Here is a 26353-nt window from a genome sequence, read left to right as displayed (position 1 = left end):
ACTCAGGTCGGACAGCCTTATACTAAGAGTGGAGTTTTGATCTGTTTCAGTTGAATGTTTTTACTAAGCCCTTAGTCGAACTTCAGAAAAACTGTCCCAACACTGACCTACACCCCTGCCTGAGCACCGGCCTGCAACATCCACGCCTTTGGGAGCCCAACCCACTGTTTGCGAAATGAGCGCTCCCACTGGAGACAAAAGTGAGACGTGCATGCGTGTTAACGTGGAGGCGACCAGTACGTTTAAGGCAGCTTTTGAGCCGGACACGGCGCGGACATAGTCAGTGAGAGCCCAAACACAAAAAAACAGCTGCATAACCAAATGGAAGTACCCCTTCCTGGAAAAAAAGATATGCCAAAACCAAAACCGTAAACAAAAGCAACAAACCATTCTCTTAAAAATCAATCCCCTTATCAAGAGGTTCACATGCACTAAACTCAACATTAAGGAACCAAGGAAATGACAAATATGTCACTAAACCTCCGGAAAGACTTCAACATCCACTCAAATAAACCTCATGGTAACAATGGTGAAGTCTGAAGCTGAAATGTTGGAAGCTGTCAGAGAATCAGCCGCTCTCCAAACAGAGTAGGTTGGATGGAACCTCGTCTAAAAAAATTAACAGTCACTACATCAACCAACAAAGTAGATTTACTTGGAGACCGGACGAAATGGCACTTCGGGAGGGGCCTTCTTCCAGAGTCCTGGGCACCTATGCCCTCCCAGCGGGTGCCCCCGGCCGGGTCGGCGCCCGTTTCTCCGCCTCCATTGGACCAATCTTTATTCTCTACAAACCACCCAGTTGGCCTCCCCCGCCCCCCAGTGGCTTCACAATCTACCTTGCCACCACCCCAACAGTCATTGGCAAGCACACTTTGTCTCCCTCATCTGCAAACTCTAAGCCCAGAAAAGACACCGGACGAAAAGCAGGCCTCCCATGTAGAGCCTTTTTGGGAGCCTTCTGAACCACTGTTGGAAAGAGGTGACAAAAGCACCTCACCACGGGACAAAACCAAACGACCCATTCACAAAGAAACATTTTTAGCTGAAATCAAGATTCCAGCCCCTCGAGACAACCACTGAGCTCCATACCAATAAGAAACGTGCTCTTGTCACGTGGGGGCAGGTGCCCACTGTAGAAACTCCTTGGAATCTTCGACAAGCTTGACTTACCAGAAACTGCCTTCATAGTCTTCTTTTTCATCTCCAACAAAGAAAAGCCAAAATGCTCAACCCATCAATACACCGAAAGAAACTGTCAATAAAGCCAGACATTCTTTCGATCATGTCAGCCGTGACAATTGCCTTAGCCCCTTTCAGCAAGTTATAGAACCGGTTAACGACACGCTGAAAGATCATACGACGATCCAGGCAATGATGCATACAAAACTCATTTACTTAGAAGGATGCATAATGGCTCTCTAAGAGGGAGCCAAAAACGTAAATCCAAAACACACATTCTCTACATCTGTGGCCTATTCTGTAAGCAAATAGTAAGTTTTGCCTCCAGACGTCCTTAGAATTCCAACAACAATCAGGAATGCAAACACAAATGTTTACAGACTTAACTGTCAAGCAGACTCTGCCCTATGTAGCCCCAACAGGCGACAAAAGGGCTTCCGACATAACCACAGTGGGTTTCCCACAAGACGGCCCGAAGAAAGATGATGACATCCTGCTTCTATGGAACGACTTGGCATCTGATCTGGCAGAAGGTGTTGCCACCACCTGTAGCTCCAGTCAGGCCTTTGCTATTTTTGACAAAAAGCTGAAAATCCACAGAAACTCAGAAATGTTGCGTGTTAGTGTTGGATCCAGCCTCATGCGATTCATCTTGTAAAAGCACACCTAAAAATATGAAAACTCTGCGTTCTGTTCTTGCACCCTTAGCAGTTGGCCCTTCAGATCAACAAACATCAAGGAACCCAAACTGATTCCTCAACGTACTGGGAAACAACAGCAACCATTTGCATCACCAAAAACTGTTGGACTTCTTATCTAACAATGACCTAATGAACATAAGACTGCACTTTACCCCCCTCCCCCCTGTTGCTAATGTTATCATGCCCAGCGTATCCAGCGCCAGAAAACACAAACTTGTTTACTACCGGCCCAAACATAGGGGTAAGTGATGAGGAAGATCACTCCCCTCCTTTTTTACACTAGAAGGTAGATGTAAAAAGCTCTCACAAGAAGCAAATTGGAGCTGGCTGCGATCAACATCTTTTAATAGTTTAAAAAACAAAACGACAAAGGCTCAAAGAACCCCACTTCAAATTTAGATGACAGGTCCTCACGGTACACCTCTTCAAGAAAAAGCCCCAAGTCTTCATTGAGCACTAAAAGGCAACACCACCGCCCCGATTCCAGAAGCGTTCACCACGAAACCGAGGCCCCAAGGACACACTGCAGGTCCAGAACAGAAATCTACTCCAGATCTACATCCAGGAGAGAAAAGTCAAAATGGATCTTTAAACTGGAACAGATACACAATCACGATGAGGTAATACTAAACAGAAAATCCGAACTAACCCTGTTACACCACATTCCTAAACTTCGATCGATCAAATCAGAAGACTTAAAAATATTAGATCCAAGCCACAGTCACTGCAAAGCTATAGCTTGAAAAACCTGCTAAGAGACATGACTGACTGATATTTTATTTCTATCGTGCTCGTACACAAGTGTTTCAGAGCGCGACAAGGCAAGGGAGCGTAACAGGGGAGAACAAAACAGCAATCTTACTAGGCCCAGTGACATTGAGAACGCCAAGTGCATGGGAGAGGGGGGGGGGGGGGGGGGGGGAGAGTGCATGGAAGGTGGAGAGTGCAAAGCAGAGGAGAAACAGAAAATAAATAAAGGCAACAAACAGTGGTAATGCAGCCAGCAATTTTCAAGTGCTTGGTTTAAGGAAGCAGACAGGGTAGGTCTGTTAAGTGCAGTAAGAAAAAAGGGGGGCTGTATGGGTACAGATACAGACCCCAGTGTAAGAGGTGGCCCGCAGGCAGTGCGGGGCGGTGGCAGGGTGAGCAGGTACCTGGGCCTGAAGGACAGAGGGTGGCCAGGTGCACGGTGCCAAGAGAGAACAGATCAGCAGGGGAGAGGGGGAGCAAAGGCAGAAGAAAAGAGAAGGTCTTGAGGTGCTTCCGGAACCGGAGATGGTTCTCCTCAAGTTTTAGAGTGGCAGGAAGACTGTTCTAGAGGGAGGCCCCAGCCGAAGACAGATCTACCCCCAGCTTGTTTCTTTGAAAAACGACTGACCCTGAGGGAGTTGAAGGTACAGGAGTGAAGTGCTCGAGAGGGGAGGTATTTGCAGATGGATAGCTGAAGGTATTTTGGACCAAGGCCCCAGAAAGCCTTGTGGACAATGCAGAGTGTTTTGAATTTAATCCTTGCATCCACTGAGAGCCATTGGAGAGATTTCAGAGCTGGAGATACACGATCCCTGGGCTTGAGGCCAAGGACAAGTCTCGCAGTCCTGTTCTGGATTAGTTGCAGAGGGCGGAGAGTAGAGGCAGGTAGATTTAGACAGAGGCTGTTACAATAGTCCAAGCTAGAGAGAACAAGAGCTTGGGATACCATGAGCTTCTGGGGAAGGGAAGGGACGGATGAACTGTTAAGGCTAGGTTATGATTTAACCGAACCCTCAGAAAATGGAGTTCTGCAGTCATCAGTAAAAAACACTAAAACGAGTAGCAAGGTGCCTTCAAATACTCTTTCAAACTTCACCCAAAGCCAGCAAAATAAGAGGCCGCAAGAGGTTGAAGTAAAAGACAATGTCTCCCAGACGGGCTGCCAAAAAATTCAACGAAACAACTTTACAGTTAAGATACCAGATGTAATTTCCCAAACCCAACCATCTCATACCTGGCAAGGTACTTCATCAGCAAAATCCACAACCCTGAAGTTCATGGAGGTCACTTGCCATGACCTAGGAAAAGCATCTGGTGACAAAATTTAGACAACTAAAAGAACCATCATCCAAGACCCTTCTATGAGCAGAAAATTGTCCACGACACAAGACAAAGCGGCCTCTTTACAGGCGTTGTGGTCCTGGATCCCAAAGGTGCTCACCTCACATCTTAGGAAATAGCATGCCGTCTGAGCACCAACGTTAAAGCGACTCAAAACCACGAGCAAAGACATTATCTGAGGCTATGCTCATGGAAAACAAGATGTTACCATCACCTGTTGGCTCCTGGAGATGTAGATCTTGGTGCTTTTGACATCCTATGCCTACAGGAAACATGGCTGACCTACAAACCCATCTTAAGACGGATACGACATTTCGCTGGCTCCTGCAAACAAAGATCCATTGGCCGTCCCATGTCTGGCCTACTGTCGGCCTTTCCGAAGTGGGAGCGGGCTCCACATGAAAGAAACCCTTGCATCAAACTTGTCCCTGCTGGCGGTTTTGGTGAACTGGGATCATCTAGGGGGCCCCTCACTTCAAGGGTCCTCGACGCCAGTAATAATTTTGAATACTTACGGGAACCGAGCAGTCATCGACAATCAGCACTACTTCGAAATGATCGAAGGATCGGTGGACGAGGCACTCGCCACCCATCAAGTACCTTGTCATCTGTGGGGACCTGAATGTAACCTGCAAGACTCACAGTAAAATCACAAAAACTAAATACTCTACAGAAGAACGGGGTGCCTTATGGCTGAATCTCATGGACTCAAAGGATCAGCTCAACCTCAGCGCAGTGTTCGAACGATCGGGATGCTTGCCGACCTGGGAGAGAAACGAGTCATCAGCCACCATAGACCACATCTTCATTTCTAGACCAGTACTGCTCGTGACCACGTCGTTTGAGGTCTAAAGAACAAAGGCAAGCAATCACAACTTGCTGTCTACTTCATGGACCGCGACCCACGTCCACAACCAACAAATGAACACACAAATTGAAGTCAACTAAATCAGGGCACCAGACTAAAACTGACTGCATGCTGCATCAAAGAATTAACTAACAAGTACATCTATCTTGAAGATGCCTGTACACTGAACCTTTGCTTGCAACCTAGAAGAAAACTGGCCCAAAGCACAAGCAAATCCGAAAAAAATAATAAATAACTTACGACAAAAGACGCGAGTTCCGTAAAATCTAGAGGATGGCAACTAAACTCGACCCACAACTGGCCAAAGTCACAGTTACAAAAGCCACCAGAAAGTATCGATCTTGGGTCAGAGATCACTGTGCAACACTTTACCTGCAAGATTTCCCAAACTATGTTAAAAGCGATTAGCGGACGAAACCCCGGGGAATTCTGGTGCCTCATGAGAAGCTCTACGCCTACCACTGCGGATTCCATTTTGAACAGTATTGGAGAACTTACTTGGCAAATTACTTTAAAGCCCTATTCCAGCTCCCTCGAAGAGGCATCACTGAAACCAACACAGTGACAAACAGCCTGGGTTAGACTCGACGAAGAAATTGTCACGCTTATCCAAGATTGAAAGAAATCCAGAGCTCCTGGCCCAGACGACATAACTAACCTAGATCTTAAGAGCCACCCGGAGGAATTGGCCACCTTCATCAGTAACGTCCTCAGAAGATGTGCAGAGACCAAGTCTATCCCGTCATCATGGACCTCTGCAATAGTGGTTCCAATATTCAAAAGAGAAGTAGCAGCGATCCTGCAAATTATCGTCCGACTGCCCTGCTCGACCCTAGTGGGAACGTTTTTGGGTCCCCCTTTCTCAGGAAATTCCAAGTGTGGGCAAGTAAAGCCCCTTGTAATGGCCAGTTCCAATCGGGTTCCAACAAAAACACAGGAGCCACTGCAAACATCGTACTGTAGAGTGCAATGAAAAGTAAGATCATAGAAGGGGGCCCAAAACTTAATGGGAGGCAAAGCTTACATCTGAGCCCTGCTGTCTCGCATTATTTTGCTGTTTGTAAAGGAACCAAATGGCTCCGCAACAAACAGCTAAATCATTGCAGGGGCTGATTTTCTATACTCTGGCCTGGTGGACAGATGTATAGAAGTCCAACCTAGTATTGTGTCCACTCTGGGAGCAGTAGCCTAAACAGTTCAAGGAAGCAAGGCAAGTGGCCTATGCCAAGTCCAAGAGGTGGTGAGCTTGTAAGGGTTCCACAATGAGAACACTGTGAAATAGTTCAGGAACACACTTCGACAAACAGGTATGAAAATACTTCTTTACTTATGGAAAAATAACAGTGAAAAAGGACTAGCAAGTAATATCACTCAATACCAAAAATGAAATGCATATATACAGCACCAATGTTAGACTCGACAAAGAGGGAGCAGTTACAGATTTGATCAGTGTTAACATGGGAGTCAAACAGGGATGCATGGGAGCTCCCACGTTATATAATCTGTATATAGCTGATCTACTCCCTCGCATGGCTACAAAAGCAAATTGTCCAACTAAATTAGGAAATTTTCCTTTAGGAGGCATGTTATATGCTGATATATTGTTTGATCGAACGCTGACTGGTGTAAAAAACATGTTGGAAGAGATGGCACTTTATTCGGCCCAGCTAGGTTTAACCATCATTTTGGGTAAGACGAAGATTGTGGAGATTACCAGAAAGGGCCCTAGTCGCTCAGGGGTTGACACCAGTCTGGGTACGATCAGTTTCGCGCAGTCATACCCGTATTTAGGGCTGGAATTTGATGGCCAGCCTAAATACAATCTGATAATCGCCCCAAAAAAAAACAAAAACAAAAAAAAAGACTAGCCAAACGTCTTACGTTACAGGCCTGTACATTTGCCATGGGGACGCCAGGGTACAGTATGGCTGGGATTATAAAGCTTTACCAACAATGCTTTGTCCCAGCCTTCCTGTACGGCATAGAGGCATTGGCAATGCAGGACCTGAATTGGTTGAATATAGTAGAGGGTCAATACTGGCGATCAGTGCTAGGTATGGGCCTGTCTTGTTCTAGCCAATTTTTACGACTGGAACTGGGTCAGAGACATGGCACTGCGTGCCAGAGGCGTTTTCTATTTGAAGGCTCTCACTGCACCGGCTTTCAAACTGCTTACACTGGCAGGTAGCAATTTTTAAGCTGAAAAGGCCCCCTGCAGGTTTAATAAGCAATTAAATGAGACCCTATGCTAATTTGAGAACATTGCCTTTTGTACATCTTAAAAAATCTTATGCACAAAATGAACAGATGGGACTGGAATCAGAATTAGTTACACCTGGCCTCCCTGAAAGGGTATGAGGCGGTTTCCCATGTTATCTACATATACATGAAGACCAAGCACTATCTGATGTTTGCCCTGATCCCGAGGTGCGTCAATTTATGTTAAGGTTGCACACTAACCAACTACAGGTACCCATGGTAGTGGGCCCTCACTTGGGCATTTTGCCTAAAGATAGGTGTTTTTGCATCTGTGGGATAGTGGGTAACCTGGAAACAACTAAACATGTTTTGACCCAGTGCCCTCGACTTGGTCCCACAAACATGTGCATGCTGGGTGGACGAGTGCATAACTATGAAGCTATTACGGGAGAAGTCTTCTGGGATTACGTTTAAATTCAGATAGCATTGGAATCCAGCTGGCGCTATATAGGGTATGGCTACATGTCAAAAGTATGTTACCTAAACTGATTTATGATAAAGAGCTTGGAGCGGAAGGGAGTAGAGGGGGGCAAGAAGAGTAAGAATAAGAGTAGTATTACCCTCAGCTCCCTGCCATTGCAAACATTTCTGGGGATGGATGTATAGCACACTTTTCTTTATTACTTTTTGGTATTTCACTATTGGCATTGTGTTTGCATTATGATATTACATTGTGATCATTATTTTACTTTACGTATGACTGTAATTGAAGTAATAATGATTGCATACATTTAGTAGATTGAATGATGTGTGTATTTTGCGTAAAGTTCAGATTTGGACTAATTCACAATAGAATTATTAGAATTATATAAAATTACTGGAGTAGGGTAAAATGCATATCAACCCCCTGAAAAGGAGGGTACGGATTAGTATTAGCACTACTAGTCCACAGATATTCAATCCTAACTTCAGAAGTCCATCCCTAAAATATATGGGGCCTTGTGCCCAAAAGCTCAGCAAAGTTCTATAGAGTTTTGTGAAGCTGGAAAAAAATGAAAGTATGGTCTCTGGGGTCCAGTTAACAGTTACAAGTGTCAGGGGACGAGTTAAACTAGATAACAAATGTGTTCCCAACTTTCGGAGTGCTTGTGTGAACAAGCAATGGCAAAGCCATAGCATTCTAAACGTTTTCGAAAAGTTAAAACTTTCAAAAGGGGAGTTGGGAAGCAGGTAATTATCGTTACACCTCACCCCCTGCACTCCGATTCTTCACAGGACTTGCCAGGTCGATTGAAGAGGATCCAAGGTCGCTTTTCCTGTCAGCCTCAGCCCTTGATTCCAAGGGGATGCAGGTTTGAGCAGCTCTCTAGTCGGTGTCAAATGCTGGTGCAAGGTGTCCCAGTTGAGGAATGCAGCAGAGCTCGAGTCAGGGTCACTCTCGGGACAGGAATGGACGCAGGTAAGTAGTTTTGGATGATCTCCACCGATTCACAGCAACGCCACAGTCCAGACTTTCCCACCCACCTCGGATCCCCTTGATGCTAGGATCCCGAAATTTTGCAGAGGCAAGTCTTATTCGACAAGCAGAAGATCCCCAAGTTCCAGGACTCAACTCGGAACAGCAACACCTGCAGCACGGTAGCCCAAACTCAGAGCTGGTCAGTCAAAGGGCTGCCCTGGGGCACTTCCGAAGGCTTTTCTTTATAGGACTCAGAGCTGACGTTGAAAAGGGATGCTCCCACCACTCCATGAGTCGCAGCTCCTTCACAGGACTGCTGGAGATCTTCCACAGGAGAGGGCTCTACAAGGGCAGCAGCAGAAGTTGGTCACCAAGCCTTCTTCCGACGGGTCCAGCGTCTCCTCGCAAGTCTTGTAGCTGGACAGGAGTCTGATTTTTTAATTTAATTTTTTTTACATTTATAGAGCGCATATAAACAATCATATATTGGTGCAGATGGTATCAGCAGAGGTAGATGTAACTAAATTTGGGGTCCACCAAAAAAAAAAAATATCGGGGTGGGGGAATCATCTACCTAAAGAGAAAAGTTTTCAGTGCTCGGCGAAATTGCAGGAGAACTCCTAGTCCTAAGCTATAGCTGTAAAGGGTTCCACAGCCAGGGGCCAAACACAGCAAATCATATGTCACCTCGAGATGTATAGGTTGAGTGACGAATGATCAAAAGATGACTATCGCTGGAGCGTAGTTGTCTCATAGGATGGTATGGCTGAATTAGCCCTCTTAAATACAGAGGGGTGATGCCGTTTACACATTTGAAAATAATGCTGGCTCTTAAATTTAATGCGGTCAGCAATTGAGAGCCAATGTAGCTCCCTACGGTATGAGACTTGAGAAGATTTATGTAATTTAAAAATCAATCTAACAGCCACATTCTGACTCTCTGGAGCCGCTGAAGCTGTTTGGAAGGGATGCCCAGCAGTTGATTATTACAGTAGTCAAGATGGGCACTAGTTAGTGCCCCCACTACAGAAGCAGTATCCTCTTTAGGGATGTAGGGAAGTGCCTGATGCAGCAGTCTCAAAACAAAATGGACTGCTTTAGTCTTTGCTCCTGTGTTTCACTGCCAAGATCTTCTTGCCACATACATCCCGAATTTTTAATCTTTGATACGAATTTCAAGCTTTTGCCCAGCAATGTTGGAACAGGCAATTTCTCAGCAGCCGTCAGCAAATGCTTAGGGCCGAACAATACAAGTTCCGTCTTGGCAGAATTAAGCTGTAGATAATTCGTTCACATCCAATTGCTCACTTCTGCCAGACCTTTCTCCAATTTGCTAAATGCTTCCTGAAATTTGGTAATTCGTACAAATATCTGGGTGTCGTCAGCATAAGAATGGAAATCCAGTCCATAGCGTTTCAAGATTTACAGAAGAGGTCGGATATACAAGTTAAATAGCAATGAAGACAGGGAAGATCCCGGAGGAACTCCACAGCTCAAATGGATGAGAACCGACAGGAACTCTCCCAGTCAAACTGCTGGCGATTGGTCAGGAAAGACCTAAAACGGTTTGATGCTGAAGCAGAGACTCTTCCTACCTCCTGTAGTCGTTCCAAGAGAATTTAATGATTAACAGCATCAAAGGCTGCGGACAAGTCCAGCATTACAAGGATTGTGAACTCCCTTTGGTCCGTGGCCTTCAGCAGTTAATCTTGTACAGCTAGGAGGGTGGTTGCAGTTCCATATTTTGGTCGACAACCTGATTGGAATTTATCTAATAGTTCATGTTTGACAAACTCCTGGAGTGGATTAGTGAACATCTTCTCAAGAATCTTTGCTGGCCATGGGCCGATAGTTTTGTAGCACCTCTGCATCCAATGAATTTTTTTCAACAGGGGTGAGACTATGGAAAGTTTTAGGCTTTCCGGAACAATCCCAGTCAGCAGAGACTTATTAACAAAAGTGGTGATCAATGGGGTTAACTTAAGTGTCAATTTTTAGAGAAAGAGAAAGAAAGCGAAAGAGAAAAAGAGAGAAAGAAAGCCAAAGAGAAAAAGAGAGAAAGAAAGCCAAAGAGAGAAAGAAAGCCAAAGAGAAAAAGAGAGAAAGAAAGCGAAAGAGAAAAAGAGAAAGAAAGCGAAAGATAAAGAGAGAAAGAGAAAGAGAGAAAGAGAAAGAGAGAGAAGGAGAGAGAGAAGGAGAGAAGGAGAGAGAGAGAAGGAGAGAGAGAGAAGGAGAGAAGGAGAGAAAGAGAGAGAAGGAGAGAAGGAGGAGAGAAAGAGAGAGAGAGAGAAAGAGAAAGAGAGAAAGAGAAAGAGAAAGAGAGAGAAGGAGAGAGAGAAGGAGAGAAGGAGAGAGAGAGAAGGAGAGAGAGAGAAGGAGAGAAGGAGAGAAAGAGAGAGAAGGAGAGAAGGAGGAGAGAAAGAGAGAGAGAGAGAAAGAGAAAGAGAGAAAGAGAGAAAGAGAGAAAGAGAGAAAGAGAGAAAGAGAGAAAGAGAAAGAAAGAGAGAGAAAGAAAGAGAAAGAAAGAGAAAGAAAGAGAAAGAAAGAAAGAGAAAGAAAGAGAAAGAAAGAAAGAGAAAGAGACACTATTGTGGGTTTAAGAGTCCTAATAAGTCGACAAATCTTTTTCGGAAACTGGATAATAGTCAAAAGCAGATAGAGTCTGGTTTTGGGGACAGTCAACCTTAGGTGCCGTAAAGTTTGTACTGCATATCGATGGATTCATAAGGGCTGTCTGTTCTATATCTGCTCTTATTCGTTCAATCTTATCTATAAAGAAAGAATTGAACATATTTGCTCTGGTTTCCGTAAAATCAGGAACTGCATTTTTACAGTCTGGGTTGCAAAACCTAGATATAGAGAATAATTCTCTTGGTTGGTTGCTAGCAGACTGGAGTTTTTTCCCCAAAAAATCTTTAACCGAAAAGAGCCAATTTATATCCCAGCAATGCTTTTTTAGCTTTGAATTTATTTTCTGAAGGGGGCTTTTTTTCTCAGTTTCTTCCAGGATCTCTCCAACGTGAGTGCAGGGGGCCATTCTCTTGACCCAAGCGAGGTAAGAACAGCAGCTCCCACTAGCAAATGACAGATCTGCCCCCACACACACCACAGCAGTTGTCCAATCAGGACCACTGGTGGCAAAACACATACATACCACTCAGACACACAGGCACCATTTTGTGTATTGGGACCAGATAGTCCAATCCCACTTCCTGGCAGAAAACACATAGCCCTCCAGTAGCCCGCCAAAAGCCTCTGCTATCGCAGGCAATGGAAGTCCATATAAGGATTCTCCTGGCCTCACAGGCCAAGGCGGCGGCTAAAAGACAAGATGGCCAAAGGATAAGCGAAAAAACATGTGGCTAGGTTTGACTACTAGCCACAGTTAGGCGGTAAACGCAGTATGGCTAAAAGGAAAAGCACCAAGCAGCAAAAATTCACTGCTGCCACCAGGTTGTGCATTTAGCATACCTACAGTAACCAAAAATCCTCTGAGTGTTAGTATAGGGTAAAACAAAAAGTGTACTGCATTGTAAGATGTATTGTACAATGATAAAAAAAGTTACCACAAGTGATATCAAGTTACTAAAGGTAGTGACAAAGTAACAAGACTAAGGGGAACCATGTTTGCAAGTACTGAAAGCCTGAAGGACATGTCAGTTTCCCCATAACACATGAGCAAAAGCCAGCATAGTGAAGCTGTAAAAAGAACAGGTTAGATACAAAAATAAAAGCAAAGTGTTTTGGGGAAAATAGGAAATGGAAGGAATGGTGCAGTAAAGAGCATTCAAATGGATTGTGTCCTCCAATATATTCCTCATTTTAGATGTATTCCATTCAGCTTCAGCTGCTTTGGAAAGATTTTTCCCCCTCGGCAGAGGACGCTGTGCATCGATTTCGTTGAGGTCCCTCCGAGGCTTCCGTCGAGGGTGACGTCATCAGGTATACAAGTAGCACACACGGCACCCGTTGACCTCAGTTCCGTTTTTCCACAGTATGTGTTGCGTCAGAGACTCGGCGCGTCTCAACTAGTTCTGTGACGCAGTTACTGAAGGTATTCAATAAGTCGTCGTCGTCGACCCAGACTACGACCCCGCGTTCGGGATTCAAAAAGTGTAAATCCTGCGGTTTGAAAATGTCCTTCAATGATCCGCACCGAGAATGCCTCTGGTGCCTCGGTGGAGGCCACGACATGGAGGCCTGTACGAAGTGTCAGGCAATGACGGGGAAGGCCTTGCGAGAGAGGAAGGGAAAAACTGCAGGTAGGTCGAAAACCTGACCGAAAAGCCTCTAGCGTCAAGTGGAGGTCCTGTGAGCAGAAATCTCCTCGCCGCGAAAGGCAAAAGCATCGGTCTAGGTCCCGAAGTAGTTCACATCACTCGTCTTCTTTGACTAAAAAGTCAAAGAAAAGACGCCAACGGTCCCCTTCCACCTCATCCTCGGACGAATCCCCAAAAAGAAAGAAATGCCCTACAAAACATTCTTCCTCAGAAGAATGGGAAGCATTCAGAATAAAAATGGAGGTGTTTGAAAAGGCTAACTCTCGGTCCGCGCCTTCAGAAGCTGGCCGGGAGCGTTACCGTTCGGAAACTCATGCGCCCTTGAGCCCCGGTGATCGAAGGAGAAAGGATCGGGAACGCCCCCTGGACGCTCGAGTCGAGTGGACCGTTCAAGGTCACCGACACCGTCCGGAACTCGACACACCTCGAAAGGTAAGTCTTTCAAGAGTGCCTCAACGCCCTCGAAGCCAGCTCCGTCGACGACCACCATTCCATAGGCGCCATCAACGCCTTTGTCGAGGTCTACCCTGAAGCCCTCGGGGCCAAATATACCAAAGGCTCCAACTCAGCCAGAAGCTGTCAAAATAACAGCAAAAGAGAAGGCTGCAAAGGCTGTAATGCCTTCGGGTTCCACTGATACACCTCTCCCAGAAAAGGTTTTTAAACCTCTTCCAAGGAAAGAATATTTCAAATCCTTAACTTCACTTTTTGAAGAAAAGGAGAGGTCTGATGAGAAGAATGTTCCCTTTGGACTGGAATATGGCACCCCAAACGTCCCAGAATGCCAGATGTCTGAGGAAATCAGGATGAGTGATCTAGTGGAGACCTTGCATAATTCAAGTGGAATTGATACTTCATCTGAAACAGATTTTGGCAGGCCAGAACCAGGGGAACATGCCAGTTCCTCATACAGACAACTAATGACAAAGGTGGTCGAATACTAAGGATGGGCTAGACCACCAACTCAGTTCATCCAGGATGATCTGACCAATATAGTGGATCATGGTCCCTCCGACGATCCGATCTTACCCTTCCATGTAGCCTTACAAAATAGGCTGGCCAAATATTGGTTGACCCCGGACTCTATTCCTCTGGTGAATAAGTCACTCATTTCAAAATACCGCCCTTCCAGTAGCGACCCCGGTTATCTGTCTAAGCACCCTACCCTTGAGAGTCTGGTGATCCAGGCAACCACAGCTTCAAGTAAGGTGGCGTACCCTTCTATCCCTTCGGATAGGGACGACAAGCGTGTGGATGGTTGGGCACGCAAGGTTCAGCTGTGAGTATGGTGTTAAAAATTGGGCAACTCCACAAGTGCCTTGGCAAAATTTTCGTACACTCTGTGGGAGTGCATTGCAATGGCGGCGGAGCATATACCAGAAGGGGATGAAAGGGAAGGATTCCTAGCTATTGTGAAAGATGGAAAGGAGGCCATACAGGAATCCCTTCAGTCTTGGTTGGACACTGCAGATAGGTTGAGCAGGTTCATGGGCACTAGCACCGTAATGAGACCATTTGCGTGGTTACAGAAGTCTGGTTTCGCACCCGACGTGCAAAACTGTCTTCTGAACATGCCCTTTGACGAGTCTCACCTTTTTGGCAAAAAGGCCGACGAGAGCCTTGAGAGGTTGCAGACCTCAAAAGCGGCTGCCAAGTCTTTAGGAGCTCCTATTAGGCAACCTCAGCCTTTTCGTGCATCAGGACAATCTTGGAGGGGACGATCCTATAGTTACTACTCCTCATATGGAAAGGCGAGAGGCATAGCCAGTCAAAGAGGCCAGAAAAAGGCCACTCATGGTGGATGAGGAAAACGTGCTAAGCCAGCCCCAGCTGAAGCCTCTTTACCATCAGCGGCCGCAGCAACTGCCACAAAACCACCTTGAGGACTTGCATCACAAGACACCTGTGGGTCGTAGGCTGCCTCAGCATCTGCAAGAACGGAAAGCCATTACTTCAGATGTTTGGGCTTTAGAAATAAAAGCCTAAGGTTTCTGCCTTCCTTTTCTAACAACCTCAAAGCAATCCACCAGGAAGACACTCTGAAGTTTCCAGACCCTCTCCTACAGCACAAATTCATAACCCTGCAGGAGAAAGGTGCTATAGAACCAGTGCCCGTAGCGGAGAGGAACAAGGGATGGTAGGTCCCCATATTTTTTGATTCCAAAAAGGAGAACTGAGACCCATCTTGGACTTAAGAGGCTTGAACAAGCTCCTCAGGAAGGACAAGTTCAAGATGGTCACTCTTTCTCAGATCCTTCAGGCCATTCAACTTCAGGATTGGTTGGTGTCATTGGACCTCCGGGATGCTTATTTTCATGTGCCAATTCATCTCAAGCACAGAAAATACCTGAGGTTTGTAGTTGGCGACTCACATTATCAGCTTCGAGTCCTGCCATTCGGGTTGACCTCTGCCCGAGGGTCTTCACCAAATTAATGGTAGTGGTGGCAGCGCACCTCAGGAGAGGTGGGCTGCACATCTACCCCTACCTAAACGATTGGTAGATTACGGCACGTTCTGCCGAACAAGCCTTGGATCATCTGAAAGTCACCTGCAACTTCCTCCACAGGCTGAGCTTCACCCTCAATTTCAAGAAGTCACAAATGACACCTTCCCAACAGTTCCAGTACATAGGGGCTGTATTAGACATCCTTGGGAAAGAGCTTGCCTCCCAAGTAAAGGGCTCAAGACATTCTTCAGATGGTTTTAAAAGGCCCAAAATCTCCGGGCCTACAACTTCTTAAGATTGCTCGGCCTCATGGCATCCTGCATCTTCCTGGTGCCAGAGGCACGCCTGAGGATGAGATCCCTTCAATGGGCTCTAAAGACTCAATGGTCCCCGTTCTCAGGTCAAATGACGGATCTTCAGATTCCGAACAAGGTTTGGCAGGATCTTCTGTGGTGGATTAGCACAGAGAGCATCCTAAAAAGAGAACATTTTTGGCAACCATGGCCAGAGGTTGCAGTAGTGACGGACGTCTCACTCATGGGATGGGGAGCTCATGCCAACGATCTGAAAATCAGCAGTCATTGGTCTCCATCAGAGTCCAAACTGCACATCAACCTTTTAGAGCTGAGAGCAATCAGACTAGCGCTGGAGGCTTTTCTGCCATCTGTCAGAGGAAAAAAATGTCCTAATAATGACAGATAACATAGTGGCCATGCATTATCTAAACAAAAGAGGAGGTGTAAGGACACAACCTCTGTGCAGAGAGGCAATGTGGCTCTGGTATTGGGCAATTCAAGAAGGAATCTCCTTAACGGCAGTTCACCTAGCCGGGGAGAATATGACGGCGGATGTTCTGAGCAGGGAACCGGCTCAGGAAGTCCTTCAAGAGATCTTTGCCGTTTGGGGAACTCCAAAAGTAGACCGGTTTGCGACTGGAATCAACCAGAAGTGCAAAAGGTATTGCTCAAGGGAATTTCCCCCGAGAGGAGATCTAGGGGACGCGTTCGTGGTGCAGTGGAACTTCCCACTACTATACGCGTTCCCTCCGATTCCCGTCATTCCTCAGGTCATCAGGAGATTGAGACTGTTCGGAAACCGCATGATCCTAATTGCCCCGTATTGGGCCAGGAGAACATGGTACCCAGACCTTCTAGACATGTCCATCTGTCCTCCGTCACGTCTTCCTCAGAGAGGCTCTTCTCTCACAAATGAAGGACCAGGTTCTCCATCCAGAGGTCAAGACTCTCAACCTTCATGCTTGGTATCTGAAAGGCTGAGATACAAGGATTGGGACCTTCCAGATGACGTCATGGAGGTGTTGCTTTTGGCAGGAAGGCCAGCAACAAAATCTCTATACCGTTGCCGTTGGAAAAAGTTTTGCAACTGGTGCAGAGAAAAGAATGTTGATCCTTTTCTATGTTCTATTCGGGAAGTCATGTCCTTTCTCTTGTTCCTGGCACATAGAGGCCTAAATGTTGGGACCATTAAAGGTCATCTTGCAGAGCTTTCCATTTTCAAGCGCTCTTCAGAAGAATGTTCCTACTTTAAAATTCCTTTGATTACACAATTCTTAAAGGGACTCACTAACGTGTTCCCTCCTTACCCTTTCCAAGTCCCAGTTTGGGACCTTAATCTGGTTTTAAAGTTTTTAATGTGTGCCCCTTTTGAACCCTTGCACACTTGTCGATTAAGGTTATTAGCATTGAAAACAGCTTTCCTGATTGCTTTAACATCTGAAAAAAGAGTGAGCGAATTGCAGGCACCGTCTTCTGGGCCACCCTATACTGTGTTCCACAGGGAGAGAGTGGTATTGAGGGTTAAATCCTCGTTTTTATCTAAAGTTGTGTCCGATTTCCATTTAAATCAAAATTATTCTGCCCGCATTCTACCCTCCACCTCATCCCAGTAAGGAGGAGGAAATATTACATAGACTGGATCCGAGAAGAGCTCTAAGCGTTTACATTTCTAGGCTTTCCAAGCTTAGAGTGGATATCCACTTCTCATTGGCTACACCAGAAGGAAATTGGGTCAATCAGTGTCAAAACAAACCAACTCACGTTGGATTGTGCTTTGCATTCAGAATGCTACAGATTGGTGGGCAAAGACCCACCAGAAGGCTTAAGGGCCCATTCAAACAGAGGCATAGCCTCTTCCAGAGCCCTTCAAAGAGGTGTTTCCATAAAATCTATTTGGGAAGCAGCAACTTGGTCATCGCTGCACACGTTTTCTATAGTCTGGATGCTTCCCAGTCTAAAGAGCTTGCTTTCGGTAAAGCAGTGCTATATTCGGCCATATAATATTATAAATCTACTCCCTCCTCCAGAGAGTTTTCTACACTGCTTTGGGAGTCTATCTAAGATGAGGAATACGTTGGAGGATACAATCCAGTCAAAGAACAAGTTACTTACCAACTGGTAACGTTCTTTCGACTGGATATTCCTCCAACGTATTCCTCATCGCCCTCCCATCCTACCCCTCTGTAGATTTTCCAGGTTATTGCCACTTCAACTCTCGCAAGGCTGACACTGGGCTACCTGCACTATCCATACAACAAAGCAAGAGGAGGAAAAAACAGAACTGAGGCCAACGGACACCGCACGTGCTACTTGTATACCCGATGACGTCACCCTCAATGAAAGCCTCTGAGGGACCTCGACTTAACGACAGACGCACAGCGCCCTCTGCCGGACATTTTTCCGAAGTAGCTGAAGCTGGATGGAATACATCTAAGATGAGGAATACGTTGGAGGAACATCCAGTTGAAAGAATGTTACCAGTTGGTAAGTAACTTGTTCATTTTTCCTAACTGTCCCCCGTGTGAATAAAGAATATGGGTTGACAGTGCTGCCTACTACTCGGGAGGGTGCTGCAAGGCCCCCACCCCAAGCGCGAGGCCCAGGGTAGTTTGCCCCTCCTGCACCCCCCCTTGTGATGGCACTAAGGAGAGTCTTTAGGCCCCCGTTGCGTACACCGGTGGAAATCGCCCTATGGGCCTCTGGGAGCCACTTAGTATAGCGTGATGACAACGCTCAAATGACATCCAATCACCCCCACCCTGCCAAATGTGCCATAGAGGAAGAAGACGCATCACTTACCAAGATGCTTCGACGCAAAGGACTTCAGGTGATCTGGAAAAAAATGCCCCTCCAATGTAATTTTTTCTCGTTTTTTTAAATTAAAAGGGCTCTTGGGGGAAAGTCCAACAAAAGCAACAAAACTGCCCCATCAGTGTTCAGCTCTGAGGCACTCCAGAGAGAGAACGTGCAAGTCCAGCTGACGTAAAGGACTGTTGCAAGAAGCTCTCTGAGAAACCCATGGACAGACACAGGACTGGAGATGCAGGAACATTTTAAAACATTGGAAAGGGTGTGCAAACTGCATGCAACCATCCCCCATTCACCAACCCCAAAAAAACGAATTGTTTACGACAACTGTTTTCATCCGTGCAAAAAGAGGTAGTGTGTTTAGGAACGCTTGGGGGCAGGACATGCAGTTGGTTACACTCTCCACCCCTGCAGCCACTCCCTCATGCACCTTAAGTATTGATGTGGCAAACACTCCTGTGGTGTTAAAGGCTTAGTTCCCGTATGGAGACAATAATACAGTATGGAGCAAAGGGGACGAGTATGAACTGCATGCTTGTGTAAGGCAGCCTTTACAATATCTATTTAAAGCAATATACATTAAACTTAGTTCAAATACAAGTAAATTTATTTACACATTAACCATAGCTGCTACAGATTTAAGGGAGCTGGAGAGAGTACATGCACAATGTTTTTGCCTGCAGTACACGGAAAACTTCAATTTGTAAAGCACATGAAGTGTATACAGGATACAACACCTACCCTGTATTCAAAGTCTGCAAACTCTCTACCTCCTCGACCTCCTCTGAAACCACCACGGTATCCTCGAGGTGCACCAAAACCACCTCTTTGTCCTCCACGACCTCGGCTTCCACGGAAACCCATGCCACCACCTCGCCCTCGATAGCCTCCACGTCCTCTATTTGAACGCAATGGAAGTCCAAATGTTTCTGCGTTTATCCTCCTTTCTTCAGCCCATGTTTGTCGCCTTTCCCTATCAAACACCAAAGGAGAAGGTTAACAAAGGTCCACTAAAACCAGCTGCAACTTAAAGTCAACATTTAGAAATTGAGAACCAAAGGTTTTATACCTAGTGGTTATCTTAAAATAACCATGAACCGCAGCCTCAACATTTTCCAGTAAGGAAGAGCATGCAAACCTCAGTCAGGTAGAACAACCAATAAGATACTCACTGTAGTGACTAACATACTTGTTAGTCCCCTTTCCTCCATACTGCATGGGTGTCCCTCGTGAGTGACGGGAGACGGAACCTTTTTCACCATAAAAAAAACCTTCCCATTTAAATTTAGAGGCACGCGAGAGTGCGGCCCTGGGTGCATGCGTTGCCTTGACTCCGCCACCACACCTCAGTCCCCATAGACGCGTTGACAATAGCTTTAACATTGCCTAAAGACACCATTTTTTTTTAATTTTTTTTTTTTTTTAGGAAGGACTAAGTACGTTAGTCACTACGGTGAGTAAGACATGCATTACTTACTGAAAAAGCATTTCTGATTATTGTATCTGCTTAGATTCACATGCTGTGCATATAGTCTGACATCTAGTGGTCACCGCAGAGTATTGCATCTTGTCTTTCGAGAATCAAAAGGGGACATCAAAATGGGCGTGCCTGTAACACTACCCCCAACGCGACGTGTAGAGTACCCAAAATCCCTCACGCGTCGAGGTCCCTCTGATTGTATTTTTTCTGCTGTGAGGGAGCCTATGACCATCGTGAGTACAGAAAAGAGCAGTAGTAAGACTTCTATGCTTCTTCCATTCGAGTGGGGAGGAAGGGTGGACACATGTGAATATAAGCAGATAAAATCATCAGAAATGCTTTTATGGTAAGTAATGCATGTCTTCTGATGCTTGCTAATCTGCTTAGAATCACATGCTGTGCATAGACTAGCAAGCAGTACCCGGAGTTGGGATGTGAGAAGGAACAGTAGTGAAAAGATGTCTTAGTACTGCCTGTCCCACCTGAGAATCAGACCTAGAAGGAGTGTCTAGGCAATAGTGTTTTGTAAAGGTGTGTACAGAACTCCAGGTTGCCTCTTTGCAAATGGACTCTTTGGGAACATTTGCAATTAATGCTGTGGAAGCCCCAGTGCCTCGGGTAGAATGCGCTCTAGGGCAATTCTCTCTTAGCAAGGGAGAAACAGAGTGTGATGCATTTGACAATCCACCTAGAGATAGTAGATTTGGAGACCGGGTCTCCTCTACCTGCAGCCACTGAAACGATAAACTTTTGTCTTTCTTAGTGATCCAGTTCTTTCCATGTAAAACATGACTGCTCTGCGTACATCAAGTGAGTGCAGGCTTCTTTCTCCCATGTTTGAGGGGTTCTGAAAGAAAGTTGGTAGTTCCATGGATTGGTCCACATGGAACTTTGAAATTAATTTAGGCGCAAACCTAAGGTGAATGCTCATAACCACATCTCTGAACGGTTACAAAAGGGGTCTAGAACTGAGAGCGCTTGTAGTTCACTTACTCACCTAATGGAAGTAATAGCTATTAAAAAGGCAGTCTTGTAGGTGAGATCTTTGAGACTTGCTTTATGCATGGGCTTGAAAGGAGCACCCATAAGTCTAGTCAACACCACATGCAGGTCCCATCCGTGAGCTGGGTTAGAAATTGGAGGGTGAATTCTCTTTACTCCTTCCATGAAAGCCTTAATAACTGGTATCTTCCACCAAGACACGTTCTGTTGTGATGTAGTGTAGGATGAAAGAGCAGCTAAGTGAACCTTTAGAGAGTTAAAGGCCAGGCCAGAGTCAAGTAAATGAGTCTGGTACAAAACAATATGTGTAGGAGTGCAGTCAATGGGATTGATGCACTTCGAGTTACACCAGATGACAAAACGCTTGCACTTACTGAAATAGCAATATCGAGTGTTAGGTTTTCTTGCCTCCATGAGTTTGTCTATACATCTCGGAGGAAGTTGTAGGCGCCCAAACTCTGACTTCAGGTGCCAGGCCGCCAAGTTCAATGCCTGCGGGCATGGGTGAAGTGTGTCCCCTTTGTCTTGTCTTTGTCTCCATCAGATGAGCAAACCAGGGTTGGAGGGCCCACCTGGGGGCCACCAATATTATTGTGACTGGTTCCTGGTGCATCTTGTGCACTATCATGTTGAGAAGGGGAATCAGGGGGTGGGGGGAGCGTAAACAAATTTCCCTGACCATGTTATCCAGAGTCCACTCCCCTTGGAACGGTTCCTGGAGGTGTAATCTTGGCATTGAGTGTTCTCCAGAGTTGCGAACAAGTCGATCTCTGGAAAACCCCATTCCGCGAAAACGTTGGAGACGATGTCTTCATGTAATCGCCAATCGTACTATATTGGTAGTGGGAAATCTCTGCTGAGTACGTCGCTAGAAGATGGAGTTCCCCTGCAACATGTTGAGACAGCAGAAACGTGTTTGAGAGCCCACTTCCAAATGTTCTGGGACTGTTTGGACAGCCCTGGAGAGTCAGTGCCCCCTTGTTTGTTCAGATAGTACATGGCCATGGTGCTGTCTGAGGATCAGGACCTTCTTTCCCTGCAGTTGAGTTTGAAAAAAGCAGTCAGCGCTTTGAACATCGCTAACAGTTCCAACAGGTTTATGTGGTTGGATGCGATGTCTGATGACCAAATTCGGTGCGCCGTCAGTTGAAGCAGGTGAGCTCCCCACCCTGTGAGAGATGCGTCTGTAGTTTGAGTGGCCTCCACTGCAGAGTGGTGAAGGATTTCCCTTTCAAGAGGTTCCCCCTCGACCACCACCGTAGCAAGAGAACGAGGGCTGGTGAGACAACCACTAGATCGTCACATTGTCGGCTGGGCTGACACCACTGGCTGTTGAGCCACTCTTGCATTGGACATAAGCGCTCGTGAGGAACCAAATAAATACATGACGCCATCATCCCCAACAGTTGCATCGCATTGTGCACCGTCACCTCTCGGCTGGCTACAAATTGAGGTATTTGAAAGAGCTGATTTGCCATCCAAGGAGCAGGTGAGTACTGTCCGTGCGCGACCCCCTTTCGTTTTTTTTTTTTTGCTCAAAAAGTGCCCCATGTGCCCCTGTGCCACCCAGCCTCCCCTTCCTGGTCTTCCCCTCTCCCTCCCGCCTCCCATCCCGCCCCCCATCCCTGATTGGTTGTGTCTCTGCCACACTCAACTGTTCATAACCAGTTCTCCCAGGGCAGCCCTCTGCCCGGTAGCCCCTGCGGCTAAGGGCCAAGGAAAAGGGCGCCTCCTATAGTAGCAGCTCCACAAAGTGTCTGCAGGTGTCAGCAGGGAAAGCCAGTGAAGCCAGGAGCAGACAGACACCACCAAAACTAAGTGTGGCATGGGTGGGGTGTAGAGCAATTACTCTACTCCGGAAAACCCCTGCCACTCTATATTACCTTCCCATAATATAAACTGCCAAATAATTACATCATGCACACCTAGAGAGATCCGAGCATCAACCTAATTCAATGCTGGGCCGAAAACTTTGTACTGCAAAACTTTCTAGCATACATACATTAATAACTATTGCCACTCCTAGAGACAATAGCGAAAATTAGCCACATTTTGTGAATAGCAGCATGCATCACACTCAAACGGGATTATGAATGTTGGCATATGCCGCTCCTAGATAGAATTATAACTGGTAGCATATCCCTCACGTAGGTGCTTTGTGAATGATAGCCCGTCTCACTCTCAGTTGGAATTGTGGTAAATGGCATGTGTCCTAACAGCGTCGCTGTGTTACAGTTGAACTTAGCAAGTGTGCCCAATAGCGTCATTGTGTTAAAGTTGAACCTAGAAAGAGTGCCCTTATAGCATCACTGTGTTAATTGCTAAACCTAGAAAATATGCCTAAAGCGTCACTGTTAAAGTCGAATCTAGAAGGTTTTTCCCCCCAACATCATTGAGTGTGCCCAAATAGCGTCACTATGTTAAAGCTGAACCTGGAAACGTGCCAGAATAGCTTCACTGTGCTAATGTTGAATCTAGACGCTATTCCAACATCATTGAGTGTGCCCAATAGCGTCTCTGTGTTAAAGTTGAACTTTGAAGTATACCCCAATAGCGTCACAGTAGTAGAAATGAATTTAGTAGGTATTCCTAACATTCATTGAGTGTATCTGGTCGCAAACACTTTACTGATTACCACAATATCCCATTACTACACTTACTCTCTCCTATACACCATCATTCAACTAGAACACAGCAGTACTATGTCGCATTAGGTAAAGCTGTTCTCATACTAACATTACCCATCAAACTACCCATCATCCTTATAAAACAGATAGCTAGCACACACCCGCTAGCTCAGGCCTAAGGCAGCCAGAACTCAGTCTGAATGTCTACCCTCCAGACTAAACACATTCAATTGATCCTCTGCACCACACCTACCGTTAAGAAGCTATCATGCAATAACCACACCAGCTGCACACATACCTGGTGCGCCCACGCACTTTACGACTCACTCTCTCTCAACTGACTCGAACTGCGGTTCCCGAGGGCGTTCAACCTACCAGCGCCTTGAGATCATACCAATGGTACATAAGGCGCTATACAAATGCAAAATAACTCTCTCGTTGGAGGGGAAGACAAGGCTCTCCTTTGTTTGAATTAGAGAACCTAGGAACTGCTTGAACTGCCTGGGGTGTGGGCTGGATTTCTTCTCGTTGATGGAGAATCCCAGACTGAATAAAAGATCTATTGTTCTTTGGGTATTTGACAGACCGGTTTCGTAAGAGTCCCCTGTTATGAGCCAGTCGTCATAAGGATAGACCGGGATGGGTTTATAGTGATTGCATCGAATGCCAAAGCATCGAATGCCTAAGCATCTAAAAAAAACAACGAAAAAAAAGCATCTAATGCATTTTTTTTTTAAATGAGGCCCCCCCCCCCAACCCATTTTTTTACCCCTTAAAACATAATTAAAATAAAACCTTTACCTTTGAAAAAATGCCGAAGGGTAGTAGTACCTTGAATTGATAGTGTTTGTCTTGTATCATGAACCTGAGGTATTTTCTGTGTACTGGCAACATTGAAATATGAAAGTATGCATCTGGGAGAGCAGAGGAATTACTTCCTGCAAAGTGACCATGCAGACCTTTTGTGGTTTTACAAATTTGTTCGCTGGGCGCAGATCTAATACAGGGCGCATGGTAAGATCCTTTTTGGGTACAAGGAAGTACCCTTAATAAATAGCTTTGTTAACCAGTGGAAGAGGTACGACCTCTATGGCTCCCTTTTCTTGTAGTGTCTCAACTTTCTGAAGGATACGCAGATGGTCTGGCGTCAGTCTTGCGCGTGGAGGTCTGAGCACTGGGGAACGGCAGAACGCTATACATAACCCATGGGCCACGGTCTTCAGCACCCACTGGTCTGTAGTTATCCCCTCCCATGCCTGAAGGAATGATGTTAGCTGGCCCCCGACCGCGGAGGCATGGGAGGGGACCTGGATCTTTGGGTAATTTTGAACCCGAGGCCGGGGAGCCTCTGGGAGTAGGGTTCCGGCCCCTTGCTTTCCCACGACGCGGACCCCTTTGGGGATACAGGGTGGTCTATCCGCTGGTTCCTTGAAGAGAAGGCAATTATTTCCCAAGGTGTACTGGTTTTGAGGGAAGCATTGGCCACAAAAGTCGTCTGGACCCAGTTCCTCGCCTTGTGGAGGGCTTTTGTGTGATTTGATCTAGCGTCTTCAGGGTATCATGCTCCTCCTTTGCGGTCTCGAAAGCTCCATCGACCGCTCTTCCAAATAGGTTGGATTTTTCCAAGGGTTTATTAATAAGGGACGCTTGAGTTTCTGGCCTGAACCCAGAGTTTCTTAGACACGTGTGTCTCTTAAGGAGGGTGTCCTGAGCTAAAGATCGACCCGCTGTCTCAGCGGAATCCAAAGTGTTCTTGGTTTGTCTGCCCTCAGTTACCGTGGACAGAAGACGAGTCCGCAGTGGTTCTGGAACCTCCTGCAGGCCTTCCTGTAACATGGCCCATTGAGCGTCCGCGTAGCTGGCTAACAAAGTACTATTGTTAGCGGTGCGTGTAGAAAAAGCTGCTGCAGCCGTAACCCTCTTTCCTAGGGCATAGGTCTTTTACACTTTGTCAGGGGGAGCCTCCCCGGTTGACAGGGGAACCTCTGCCCTTTTCCTTGTGGTCACCACCAGTGAGTCTGGGGTGGAGTAACCTCCGATATAAAGAGGGTCAGAGGGAGAAGGCCGAAATAGCTTTTCAATCCTTGGATTAACTGCTCTTGTGAGTGCAGGTGTTGATAACGAGGGAGCCAGGCGCTTTTTAATTGAGTTTAGAAGAGGAATAGCCTGGCTGGCCAGCGGTTTCTCTTGTCTAGTGGGAGTGGTCTGGGCGAATCTAAAAACAGGGCATCAGGATCTGGAGAAGGATTTGGAGACTGCCAAGGCCGAGGGTCACCCATATGCAGGTTTCCCCCCCACACCCCTCTATGGGGTCATGCATATCTTCAGTGTCAATGATTTCATGATTAACACCCAGAGTGCCTGCAGGAACCTCCTCCTCAGTGAGGTCGTAAGTGTACACATCCTCATGAGATGGATCAAAGAGTCTTGGAAATTTAGCCAAAGGGTTCAAAAGGCCTTCTTGCCGTGATGTTGTGGGGGTGGATTGCTCTGAGAGGGTTACAAACCCGTCAAGCCTTCCCATACAATTCTCAAATGTTTCCCTTAGTCCAAACAGAAGACCTAGAGGGGTCTAGAGGTGGAAAGGGCTCTTGTAAACAATCCTCTGACGCTTAACTTTCGAGATTTTAGTCTCAGTGTCCAAGAAATCCCTTCTTCACCCTCTGAAAACTCTTCCTGGGGGACGGACAGAGGTTGTGTGTCCCTGTGCTTCTCAGTAGACTTGGCGGAGGGTTCCGGTATTTCCTTAAGCCTATCTTTGGATTTCGACGAATCCTTGGGCTTTCCCATGTGCGTCACGAATCCCTTGACAGACGCTTCAGAGCGTCCGCCAAAACAATAACCGCAATGCTTTCGGTAACGTCCACTGCAGTAGGGAAACGCGTAGCCTGGGCCTGTGGTTGTACAGTCTTC

The 26353-nt window shown here is 46.3% G+C and overlaps 1 protein-coding gene across 1 annotated transcript in view; it reads right to left on the bottom strand.

Annotated features, from left to right (window-relative positions):
• LSM14A (LSM14A mRNA processing body assembly factor) overlaps positions 1–26353 on the bottom strand; it is a 777373-nt gene that overhangs the window by 97721 nt on the left and 653299 nt on the right. The window contains exon 9 of the mRNA XM_069639395.1: positions 19073–19304. Within this exon, the coding sequence (XP_069495496.1) occupies positions 19073–19304 (232 nt within the window). The remainder of the gene's footprint in view (positions 1–19072; positions 19305–26353) is intronic.

The sequence above is a fragment of the Ambystoma mexicanum genome, chromosome 1q (genome assembly GCF_040938575.1).
Source record: "Ambystoma mexicanum isolate Mex_15411 chromosome 1q, UKY_AmexF1_1, whole genome shotgun sequence".
NCBI lineage: Eukaryota > Metazoa > Chordata > Amphibia > Caudata > Ambystomatidae > Ambystoma > Ambystoma mexicanum.
The sequence above is the reverse complement of the archived record's forward strand: the minus strand, read 5'-3'. Positions and strand labels throughout refer to the sequence as shown.